We start from the raw sequence: 13,042 nt of genomic DNA on the forward strand, positions 1-13,042 counted from the left end.
ATGTTTACAAACGCAAACTTTTGGCTGCTCAGCTCTTTTCCCGGACACTTTATGGATGTCAATAAACATAAATTTTTAAAAATCTTGTATTTAACAAGGTTTACAAAAGACCCAAATGTGAGCTTTGAGTGATGATGCAGAAGTTCATTTCAGTGCAGTTGTCAGAAATGTTTTAAAGAATTGGTCCCTAAGTTAAACGTCATTAAAAGAAATTCTGTGTAGTCAGCTCCAAATTATTTCCACTTTGCTCTTTTGAAATCCATCATGGTCGCTCCTCTCAGAGAACTATTTTCCTTCTTTACACTCAACGAGGTCCAGCCTAGTCTTTGGGACCTATTGGCTTCCAAATGCCTCCATGAAGCCTGTCTACACTGCAGACCACGCCCTTTGGGCCTCTGCCTGCCACTCCTCTGCCACTGAGCCCAGCCCACCTTCAGAGTCATCTGACCTTCCCAGGTACAGGCCACTCTTGGCTCCTCTGGGTGTCTCTTGGCAGGCACTGCCTATCTCTAAGTACCCTCAGTTCCTAGCACCGTGACCCACAAAAAGACGGTGCGATCTTAGGTAAGTCACTTAACCTTTCTCCGCATCATTTTCCTTATATAGTGGAGAATATCAGTACATGCATTGCTGAAAAGATCACGAGATAACATGTGTAAAGTTTTTATCTCGGTACTTAGCTAATTAAATAGTAGAAGTTGTATTAGTAGTAGGAAGAATAAAAATACTAATGAAGGGGCGCCTGGGTGGCTCAGAGGGTTAAGCCTCTGCCTTCAGCCCAGGTCATGATCTCAGGGTCCTGGGATCGAGCCCTGCATCCGGCTCTCTGCTCAGCACGGAGCCTGTGTCCCCCTGTCTCTCTCTGCCTTTTCTCCACTCCTTGTGATCTCTGTCTGTCAAATAAATAAATAAAATTAAAAAAAAAAAAACTAATGAAAAGGAACATCCAAGAAGGTTTGTGCCAAGCCCCGTATTGAACCCTTCCTATGTCGTTTCTTACCCAGCACTGAGAGGCATGTACTGGTATCACGCTTGTTTGTTGTTGTTGTTGTTGTTGTTGTTGTTTTAAGATTTTATTTATTTATTTGTCAGAGCAGGAGAGTGAGTGAAAGAGAGAGCATGAGCTGGGGAGCAGCAGGCAGAGGGAAAAGTGGGGTTTGATCCCATGATCTTGGGATCACGACCGGAGCTGAAGGCAGATGCTTAACCGACTGAGCCCCTGGGCATCCCCATCACGCTTATTTTGTAGATTCAGGACACAGAGGTTCAGAGAGGTTAAGCAGCAAGCCCAAAGCCCTGCACTGAAGTGACAGAGAGAGACCTGGATCCAGGTGTCTGTGTCTGGAGCTGTGTACCTTATCGCTTTATCCACAAAGGCTATGTAACTCTTGGTTTACGTCCTTTCTGCTTACAAGTAACAATTTCTTCTATTTTCACTCCAGTGGAAAAGACATCTATTGTCAACATTGCGTATTCAAGCCAAGTCACTCTGCCAGGTCTGCAGGTGGGTGGGGTAGGTACCCCAAAGTCGGTAAGTTTTCTTTTCCAAACTTCTTCACCCCAGTGGGGTCTCCTGAAAGAAGTCCATGGAAAGCAGCTAGTAGCTGAATGGAAATTCTGGGAAGTGGAAACTATCTTCCCATTACGAGCAAGGCTGGGCAGGGTGAATCTGGCTTTGAAATACACCATTGTAGAAAGAAACTCCCAGGATGTGTCAACTGTTCCAGGACTCAGACATTGACCTTCTGTAGGGTGAAGACTTTTGAAAGGGAGCAGCTTGCCTCAGGCTACCCTGTAGTCCCCAACCGGCTCTGCTTTCTCCTGTGTGCATGTCCTGTTCGCATCAGGTTCGCTGTGGGTGGGAGCCCAGCCCTTGTCCCTGGGACACACTTGCTGTGGAATAACAACACTCAGAGTGTGCAGGGGCCACTGGGCTCATCTTGCTGCTTTTAGCGGAGGCTCCTGGGTCAGTGCTCGGGGCAGCAAGACCAGTCTTCCCCGTGACTTTAGTCATAACCTCTGGATTCACATGTTTTGGAAATATCCAGATTTTCACTTGAAGACATCCCAAAGTCTCAGTGAAGATGCATCCGTCTCTGAGAACAGTCAGTGTAAGGCAGCACGGCACACTCTGGAATCATCTCTCAGAGGACAGTGTGAGGAATGCCTGGCATGGACAGAAAAGGCTAAACGTTGTGTTAGTGTGTGAGGATTCAGTCAGCGATACCATGAGCTTCTCAAACTCAAGAGTGCATCAGAACTATCTGGATGGCTTGTTAAAAGATTGTGGGTCCTCACACCCCGAGTTTCTGAGTCAGTGGGCTTGGGGTGAAGCCTGACACTCTGCGTTTTTAACACCTTTCTGGGAGATGCTGCTCCCACCAGGTGGGGCCCAGACTGGCAGGCTCATTGCTGCACAGCAGATGCTCAATTATTGTGTTCTAGAAAGCTCTATGTGTGGTGGGTTCAGCCTCCAAGCTTGGCTTTCTAGTCCTGAAGAGGTGTGCAGAGAAATGGTAGATGATATGGAAAAAAGGATCAGTGAAATAATCTCAAGGCTCTAAAATAAAATAAATCAGAGAAAAAATGATCGAAGTAATCAGGTTAATTGTATTTGAAAAGAAGAGACCTATATTGGTTCATCAGTATTTGCACTAGATAAATGTTGACGGGGACTAAGGTGCTCTCTGGGTCTCCAGGGGCTGGGGCAGCATAACTAGGATTTGCGTACAGTAAGAAAGACAGAATAAAAATGTTCAGACACTGCCAAGCGCTGAGGGAAAGTGAGAGGTTTTGGTTTCCAAAGAGACTTGGGCTTAGATGGTCTGGATTCAATATATGAAATTGCACTGCATACGTTTTCTGGCAACAGATAGATTCTACAGCATCCAACGAGAAATTTGCTTATAGCTCCAAAGCACCCTGGAAGGAGTAAGGATATTCAGTTGCATCAGAACCGGACCCCCTTAGCTTGTAGCCCAGTGACCACAACATCTGTGAAAGACAGGCCATTGTCCCTCCTCATGTGAATGGGTTATGGCAGCTTCACCAACCCAGTCAAGAATCTGCTCGATTCAAAGTATGGTGTCTGGTGAGGAACACAAATCCAAGCCTTGCAGAGAGTACCTTTAAGATGTTCTTTGACTTCTGGGGTTCCTTGGTGGCTCAGTCTGCCTTTGGCTCAGGTCATGATCTCAGGGTCCCAGGATTGAGTGCCGCATTGGGCTCTCTGCTTGGCAGGGAGCCTGCTTCCCCTTCTCTCTCTGCCTGCCTCTCTGCCTGCTTGTGATCTCGCTCTCTGTGTCAAATAGATAAATAAAATCTTTTTTTAAAAAAAGATGTCCTTTGACTTTTTAAAATAGTCTGCTTGTAATTATCCATTCAAACGGTCAACTGAAGGGAAGTCCGTAACATAGTAAATGTTTTTATTTCTGCTCCATACTTATTTCCAGTTGAAAGTTTGTTCGCAGGTGCTTGATGCTACCATTTGATTTTCAATGATTAAAACATTCCCAGATTTCTTCCGTAAATATTTTATACTATAGACATATTTAAGTTATATATTAAAATCCACTTCAGCTATGGACTTTGATGGGGCACCTGGGGGAACTTGGCTAAGCATCTGCCTTTGGCTCAGGTCATGATCCCTGAGGTCCTAGGATGGAGTCCCACGTCGGACTTTCTGCTCCGCGGGGAGTCTGCTTCTCCCTCTCCCTCATCCTCTCTCTCTCCACCTCTCAAATAAATAAATAAAATCTTTAAAAAACCCACAAAACTATGGACTTTGACATGCTTCTATTGGATCAAAAAATTCTCACCTTCTTGGGCAGAAAGGAAGCACAGTGGATATAATTACCACTGTTAATGATAAATATTAATAGTATTTTTGATGTTGGAAATTAAAAAAGATTACAGATAAACATCAAAGTGAAAATGAGATATTTTAAAAATTCTCTGATGTACTTGGCTAGGAAAAGGTTGCTTTGGGATGAGTTTAGCTGAACTGTACCACACAGAGAACAAAAGTTTCCTTTTCAATTATCTCAAGATGAATTTGTGCCTGTACACAAACCACATATATCATAGAGAAAAATGTCTTTCTTGAAGAGATGGTGATGAAAATGAATCTTTGTTGCTACTATTGGGTGTGTGAGTACGCAAATCCCTTTGTGTACTCACACACATACACAGAAACACGTTGCATGGATTTATAACGCTCTGAAAGAATTGCCTTAAGGTAATGGTAATTGGGATTTTAGAAAAAGTGAGAACACTAACATGGAAAAATATATTTATAGATCTTTACTAGATATGAGAGAAATTTGGGGTAAGTTCAAAGTTCATGTCCACTGAAAGACTAGTTATCTCTGAACTGCTGGCAAGAATAAACACTTTTAATTTATATATGTAAAAAAAATACATATACATAATATGTATGCATTTAAAAGTGTTTATTCTCCCTGGGGATAAAAATATATGTTTACAAAGCTGTAAAAAAAAAAAAAAGAAAGAAAGAAAGGATGAATCCCCAAGTTTTGTAGCAACATGGACGGGACTGGAAGAGATGATGCTGAGTGAAATAAGTCAAGCAGAGAGAGTCAATTATCATATGGTTTCAGCTTATTTGTGGAGCATAACAAATAGCATGGAGGACAAGGGGAGATGGAGAGGAGAAGGGAGTTGAGGGAAATTGGAAGGGGAGGTGAACCATGAGAGACTATGGACTCTGAAAAACGATCTGAGAATTTTGAAGGGGTGGGGGGTGGGAGGTTGGGGGCACCAGGTGGTGGGTATTGTAGAGGGCACGGATTGCATGGAGCACTGGGTGTGGTGCAAAAATAATGAATACTGTTATGCTGAAAAAAATTAAAAAATTAAAATTTCTCATCTCAAAAAAAAAAGTGTTTATTCTTATCAAAGCTTAATATATTATATATTATATTTTATATATAATATATTATATATTATATTTAATATAGATTTATATATAATAATATATTTTTATATATAATATATTATATAAATATATATTATATATTATATTTAATATATAATATATTATATAAATATATATTATATATTATATTTAATATATAATATAATATATATTATAATATAATTATAATTATATTACTATATATGTATATTACATATATAAATATATATATTATTATAAGTATAGTTTTGTTTTAAGAACGGGGAATGTGAGGGCTCCTGAGTGGCTCAGTGGGTTAAAGCCTCTGCCTTCAGCTCAGGTCATGAACTCAGGGTCCTGTGATCGAGCCCTGGGTCAGGCTCTCTGCTCAGCGGGGAGCCTGCTTCCCACTTTCTCTTTCTCTGCCTACTTGTGATCTCTGTCTGTCAAATAAATAAATAAAATCTTTAAAAAAAAAAAAATGGGAAGTGCGTGACAGTTACCCGTGTGACTCAAAGTGTTGCCTTAGACCACCAGCACCCAGCAACAGCATTGCCTGGGAATTTGTTAGAAATTCGGCCATGTCTCAGACCCACCGAAACAGAATCTGCATTTTAACAAGATCTTTGTGTGATTTGTATGCTTTTTTTTTTCTTTAAGATTTTACTTATTTATTTGAGAGAGAGAGTGAGAGAAAGGGAGCATACAAGCAGGGGGAGAAGCAGGCTCCCCGCTGAGCAGCGAGCCCAATGCGGGGCTCCTTCCCGGGATCCCGAGATCAGGACCTGAGCCTAAGGCAGATGCTTAACTGACTGAGCCACCTAAGCTCCCCAATTTGTATGCTTTTTAAATAATGACAATTTAAGGATCCTAGTCAAAATTACCAGTATTTTTTTCTGTATTGTTTGCCAGAAGATAGTAAACCTGTCTGCTGATTTAAACCAGGTTTAAATCCTTGATACACACAAACTACATCTGATTGTTCTAAAAGTTCTAAGCACATTTTAAGGTTCCAGTCGGATATCAAAACTACTCAGTAATCATGAAAATTTTTAAGGGGACAAGAGGCAGTTTGTCTCTTTATTATACCAGGCATGTATTTCAAGAGAAAAACATAAACATTGTTCAATGTAAGACCATAGTAGTATCTTATTTAATATGTATCTTAAATCTGAAATGGTAAGGCAACTTAATTTCATATGATATATTTATAAAACTGTGAAAGTCAATCATTATTTTAATAATGGATTAAACATTTCTCTTTTAAAAAAAGTTGGACGACAGATGTTGGAGAGGATGCGGAAAAAGAGGAACCCTCCTACACTCTTGGTGGGAATGTAAGTTGGTGCAGCCACTCTGGAAAACAGTATAGAGGTTCCTCAAAAATTGAAAACAGAGCTACCCTACGACCCAGCAATCGCACTACAGGGTATTTACCCTAAAGATACAAATGTAGTGATCCGAAGGGGCATGTGCACCTGAATGTTTATAGCAGCAACGTCCTCAATAGCCAAACTATGGAAAGAACCTAGATGTCCATCAACAGATGAATGGATAAAGAAGATGTGGTATATATATACAATGGAATACTATGCAGCCATCAAAAGAAATGAAATCTTGCCATTTGCGACGACGTGGATGGAACTAGAACTGAGCGAAATAAGTCAATTAGAACTATATGCTGAATGAAATAAGTCAATCAGAGAAAGACAATTATATGATCTCTCTGATATGAGGAATTTGAGAGTCAGGACAGGGGGTTGTAGGGGATAGGGAAGGAAAAAAATGAAACAAGATGTTATTGGGAGGGAGACAAACAGTAAGAGACTCTTTTTTTTTTTTTTTTTTAGAATTTAAGGTTTTACTTTTTAAATTTTTAATAAACATATAATGTGTTTTTATCCCCAGGGGTACAGGTCTGTGGCTCGCCAAGTTTACACATTTCGTAGTACTCATCATAGCACATACCCTCCCCAATGTCCATATCCCCACCACCCTCTCCTGTCCCCTGTGCCCCCAGCAACCCTCAGTCTGTTTTCTGAGATTGAGTCTTTTATGGTTTGTCCAGTAAGAGACTCTTAATCACATGAAACAAACTGAGGGTTGCTGGGGGTGTGGGGAGGTAGGGATAGTGTGGCTGGGTGATGGACATTGGGGACGGTATGTGATATGGTGAGTGCTGTGAAATTTGTAATCCTGGTAATTCACAGACCTGTACCCCTGGGGTAAATAATACATTATATGTTAATAAAAAATAATAATTAAAAAAGAACAAGAGCTTTCTAATCTTGAGAGAACGAATAATAAATATAATAAAACATGAGAATTCTCTTTTAAAATAAATAAATAAATAAAAATTTAAAAAGTTTGAAAAATCTCCCAGATACTTCATTGGCAATAAACATGTTCATCTCTCATCTGCTCTTTTAAACTTTTTGTTTGAATCCTGCTTTAAATTCCGGAGGGATCTAAGACCGTTCCTCCTTATCGAGTCAAGTGAGTGATTCCCCCCCCTTCCTAAACTTAGCTCTTTAATTTAGGTTTCCAGGGAAAGAGGTACTCTGCCTCCCCACTCCAACTCATTCATCCCTTTTAACAGCAGGAAACAAGGTTGTTGCTATAAAGTAAAAAGTTAAAGGAGAAAGGAGACAAAATCCTGGATAATCGCAGCCTGGATAATTAGCTTTGACTAAGGATTCTGCTAAGGTAATTGAACTGTCTTAGTTAACATAATCTCTTTGGTAGTTAAACATGTTTATCATACGGAGTAAAAGATTATCTGGTAGCTTAGGACTATTGGTGATATGAATGTTTTCCATAATGCATCTAGTTTTTTGCAAAGTTAATGTTATTGAACGCATATATGCATTCATATATGTATACATTTATACACAGACAGAAATGTATACGTATATGTTGAGACAGGTACACATTTCCTAATAATTAACTTCACAGAAACAAAGAAGTTTTGTAGGAAACCACAGAAACATGCCCAAATCTTCACAATTTAAAGTAAACAGTAAGGACACGTCATAGTTGAATTGAAAAAGATCTTAGCTGAAATCAGGTGTTTTAAAAACAGGGTCAAGGGGTGCCTGGATGGCTCAGTTGGTTAAGCGACTGTCTTCACCTCAGGTCATGATCCCAAGGAGCCCTGCGTTGGCTCCCTGCTTAGCAGGGAGTCTGCTTCTCCCTCTCCCTCTGCTGCTCTGACTGCTTGTGCTCTCTCTTGCTCTTTCTGTCAAATAAATAAATAAAATCTTAAAAAAAAAAAAAAACAGGGTCAAAAGCAACCCTTTAGTATTTGTAAGACCATTATAAACTGTTTTACGTATATAATATGAAATTCTAAAATAATAAATGAAGGAAAAATCTGTATAATGAGTGCCCTCATCTTATGGCACTACAATATTGCACTGTGCCCCCTGGGCCTTGGCGCCAAAGCAAGGAAATGCTTGGTGAAGAGCATGTTGAAGACAAACTTCTGTTACCCAGAACCATGTTGACAGTCACACCACGTGTAATTTTAAACAGGAAGCTTTGTCTTCGTTGTAGAACTAAAACTGGGTGACAATAACATGTTCTAAGTCATTTCCCTCAGCCTCCCTCTCCAGGGGAGGGATTGCAGGCAGCCTGTGCAGGGAAGGGGACAGCCCAGGCTTGGGAAAACCCAGGTTCAGATCCTGACTCTACTCTGGAGCTCTGTGGCCTTGAACAAATTTCTTAGCCTCTCTTTGCCTTCATTTTCTTACCTGTAAAAGCGTGTTCTTGTGAATCCAGCAACAAAGCAGATAAAGGGGCCTGGCACACAACATAGGGTGAAAAGCAGTACATATTATAATGATTATAGTTCTTACTATTAGGCAAATATGCAAATGGACTACCATTTCTACAAAGTCAGGATTTATTGCTTTACAAGCTCTGTATGGATATTTCCCAGCCCATGTCCAAACCAACTTACCTTAGTCATTGCTCACAAGGAGATGCTATCAAGTTTCATATCCTTAAAAGCAAACAGACCCATCGTTTCCAATCTACCAACTCCATCAAATGTTTAAAAGACATTTTTTAAAAGCATCAAGTTGATTAGATTGGTCGTATGGTGGTATGTATTAAAAACCCTTTCCCACTTCTGCAGTATTTTAGTCCCTCTCCTGCTCCCGTAAGTAACCTAGGGGAGGAGACCCAGATTTAAGTACGGTATTTAGTCACACTTGTGCTACGTACGAAGGGGCTTTGGAGAGACGGCATCAGCACGCGTGTTGCCAGAATGCTCTTGAGACCACCACCGGCATAACATTTGGGACAAACCAATGAGGTTAAATTACGACAAGTGATTCCCCCCCAGACCCTGAAATACTGGTTTTGCCACCATCTGAACGGGCTTAGTTGATGTCCCGTCCAGAAATTCTTCCACTGGTTGTACAGACAGAACTGTACATCCACGGCAAGTGGAGGGAAGGTCTCTGCATACAGAACATCTGTCCGTACTAAGAGAAATGATGCTCAGACACAAGGACTTTGCAATATATTTAAAATTCATTCTTCAGTGTCAATTCTTAACTAACTCTTTGCTCTCTGAAAACGGCAATACAGTTTTTATTGCATGTAAGTTGTTTTTTGGTGAAAAGGAGGAAAAAGGAATTCAAAGTTAGCTTTCCATGAACAGCCACAAGGTCATTCTGCTTGTGAACTTACATAATATAGCTAACATGTATCACAGTCAGATACACGGGTTATGCACTCACAAACTTAATCATTAAAATAGGAGACCACCTGTTTCAAATGCACTTTGCACCACAGACAATATGAACCAGAAATATTTGGCCTACAATATTTAATTCTATTTGTCTCAATCAAGAATCACTAGTAATACATTCTCAGATATAGAGAGACAGGAAAGTGATGTTTTTCATATTTTGTGATAGCTTCACATCGATTTATTTTTCAGAATATACTAAAATAAATGTAACCTACTTTTAAGAGCTGTTATTAAATTTTTTCTTTTGCTTTGTGAAAACAATCAGACTGTGGCATGGAGACTAGACTGGTGTGTCTGATCAGTCGAACTTCATACGCAGATCAAACAAATGTCATAATTCATTTTAGAGACACATTGAAAACCTATATGGAAAATGGACTCTTTTGATTCTGGATTTACATGGCAACATTTGAAACTAGTGGTCGAGCTAACACAGGCAACCATGCAGAAAGTTACAACATTCATAGAAATACCAAAGTAATTCTTGTGAGCAGTAATTGCTCAAAGCAAAGAAAGAACGAATAAGAATGGGTACATGGTTTCTGTGTTGGAACTTATTACTGAGTTCATGTTAATAAAACCAGGTCTCTTCCAAACATAATCATGTAAACTATTGGTGTAGGCTTGAAAGAGATTATATTCAGTAAGGTACATGCAGTGTTGAAAATCTCCCTTGGCGTTAAAAAAAAAAAAAGTCTGGAAAAAGTCATTTCTCCTCCCTTTTTCTCAATAGCTCGATTTTATGTTAAAGTCCAAGTAAAAACTCTCTAGGATCAGTTTACTTTTTATAACATCATGGCCATATCATATACTTTCTTTCCCCCCCTCCCCATGACCAAATCCTCTGAGTAAAGTATAAAACAAAAAACCTGCCTCCAAGTAAACAGAAAATAAAATCCCGAAACAGAACAAAATAATCTTGAGCAAAGAACTCGGTCATTTTTTTTCTCTTTTTTTAAGGTTGAAAACACTGGCAACATTATTTTCACTTCACTCACTTGACTCATCTACAATGCCTAGTGCTCCCGTGGCTCAAGATAGAATCCGAGAGAAAGAATTTAAGGACAGCAGTCTCAACCATTTGGCCGGGCAGTGGAAGTGCTTGGTAAATGCAGAACGGAGTGGGCAGGGTGTCCTCCTAAGGGGGAACGCTGCTACACATCGCTGGGTGACCGCGCTCTCTGTGAGAGGCTGGAGGGGACGCAGCCGCAGCAAATAAGACAGAGGGCTTTCTGGATCTCTTGGTTTCTGAAAGCATAAATGACGGGGTTGATGATGGAGTTGTAGGTGGCGGGCAGGAGGGTGGCGTAGGTGTAGATGGAGGGGTAGGTGTAATCAGCTATCAAGGAATAGAGGGTGAAAGGCATCCAGCAAGCAGCAAAGGTCCCCAGAATGATGGCCAGGGTGGAGACCCCCTTCCGGGTGGTCACGTAGTGGGACGTGGCCAGGAAGTGATGCTGCAGGGCTATCTGGTGGGCGTGCCTCATCACAATCTTGCAGATTTGGATGTACAGCTGAAGCATGAGCGCAAACATGAAGAGGAAGGAGACGGAGAGGATGGCCGCGTTGTTCTTGGTGAGAGGTCTGACCACGCTGCAGGTGGACTCGTCTCTGAGGCAGTTCCAGCCCATGACAGGCAGCAGTCCCAGGCAGATGGAGGTCCCCCAGAGCATAATGAGCATGACATAGGTGAATGTGACCGTCCTCTCCGAGTGGTATGTCAGAGCGTAATACAGGGAGAGGTAGCGGTCAACAGTGATAGCCAGCAAGCTGCAGACAGAGGCAGAGAAAGAGGCGACAATGAGTCCAATTGTGACCAGCTTGGTGGCTTCTGACTGAAGCAGGTAGGCAAAAACAAAATTGATGATGAGTCCGATGCCGGCCAGCAAGTCTGCAAGAGCCAGGCTGCCTATCAGCAGGAACATGGGTGCTCGCAGGCTGGGGTTATGGAAGATGATAAGGACCACAATGGCATTTTCACAGGAGATGAGGGTTCCTGAGGTACACAAGACAATGTCCCAGGGGTTGACAACGAGCTCTGGCTCTGGCTCTACAACAGGAACCTGGGAGGAGACAGCCGCCGAGACGTTCTCCGAAGCGCCAGCATCTAAATAATCCCGAGGCAGCCCGCTTAAATTGACCTTCAGGTCTTCATTCATTTTAACCCCCGTCCTCTTCAACGAAAAGACAGGCTTTTTAATGTTTAGACACAGCAGAGTGACAATCCAAGATCATGCAAAAAACACACAAACAGAAAGCCAGCCCCTACTCAGACACTACCATCAAACGCCACGAGCTTCATGAATTATAAAGTGTTATGGAATTAAACAAAAGGCAAAGTCTCCGTGGTTTCAAACCCACGACCACAAATGCCGTTTGGCGCTGGGGACAACACAGGGTAGGACTTGAAAACACGAGCGTGAGTGAGACAGGCACACATGGAACCGCGGCGGTCTGTTTGATAAAGTGCTGGGAACGCACATCTGAAAATCACATCCTGCATGCTGGAAACGAACCACTGTTTGACATCTGGGCTGCTGCGCCGCAGCGACAAGTCGCGAGCCGGGGGCCGCCATCCTCGATGGAATATTTAAATCGCCTATTTCCATCGACACCCCCCCCCACTCCAAAACAATCCCTCGCGCGCGTGCACACACTCACACACACACACTCCCCCAGCCAGAACAAAGAGGGGTCCCAGACGTCCCCCGTGTGCACAGGGCAGTCGGGCCAGGGTCACAAAAGGCAGGTGTGTGCAATGGGGGTGTGGAGACAGACAGACACACGCGCATGCACTGCCGCCGCTTCCCCGGCGGGGACGGGCGGAGGACGTGAGGGGACAGACACGGCGCCCGGACAGGCGGCGCGCGGGGGCGAGGGGGGGTCATCGAGGGGGTCACCTTGCCGCGCCCAGGCCGAAGGGGGTCCTCCGGTGCTTCCGAAGCGCGCGGGCTACTCGTGTCGCATGTCCGCGCCGGGGCCCGCGGCGGCGAGGGGCGGCGGCCGCGCCCGGGAGTGGGCGGGAGGGCGCGGGGCGCGCGCTCGGCGCCAGGTGAGCTGCGGGCGGCAGGTGAGCGGCGGGCTCGGCTCGCGTGCCCGGTTCTCCCCGCCGCGCGCCCGCCAGCCCGCCCACCCGGCCCACACGCTCCCCGCGCGCGCGCCCCCGCCCCCGCTCCCGCCCGCCCGTGCGCGCCCGGCTGCCGGCCCGCGGGAGCCGGGGGAGGCCGGCGCGCGCCCCCACGGGTCGGGGCGCACCGGCTGGCGAGGGCAGACCGCGCGCGGCTAGAACCCCCCACCCCTTCTGGAGGCGGAGATCTGCACCCTCCCGCTCCCTGCCTGCGAACCCGCGTCCCACCGCAGCTGGC

At 43.5% G+C, this 13,042-nt stretch overlaps 1 protein-coding gene across 1 annotated transcript; it reads right to left on the reverse strand.

Moving 5' to 3' along the window:
• Nucleotides 1–10,577: 10,577 nt before the first annotated feature.
• GPR12 (G protein-coupled receptor 12) lies at nt 10,578–12,652 on the reverse strand. The gene is made up of 2 exons (XM_047721551.1): nt 12,578–12,652; nt 10,578–11,851 (listed from the first exon to the last, which is right to left on the reverse strand). Exon 2 carries the CDS (start codon nt 11,834–11,836, stop codon nt 10,832–10,834), a length of 1,005 nt encoding a protein of 334 aa, XP_047577507.1. The 5' UTR covers nt 11,837–11,851; nt 12,578–12,652; the 3' UTR covers nt 10,578–10,831.
• Nucleotides 12,653–13,042: the final 390 nt, after the last annotated feature.

Source organism: Lutra lutra, chromosome 3, assembly GCF_902655055.1.
Source record: "Lutra lutra chromosome 3, mLutLut1.2, whole genome shotgun sequence".
NCBI lineage: Eukaryota > Metazoa > Chordata > Mammalia > Carnivora > Mustelidae > Lutra > Lutra lutra.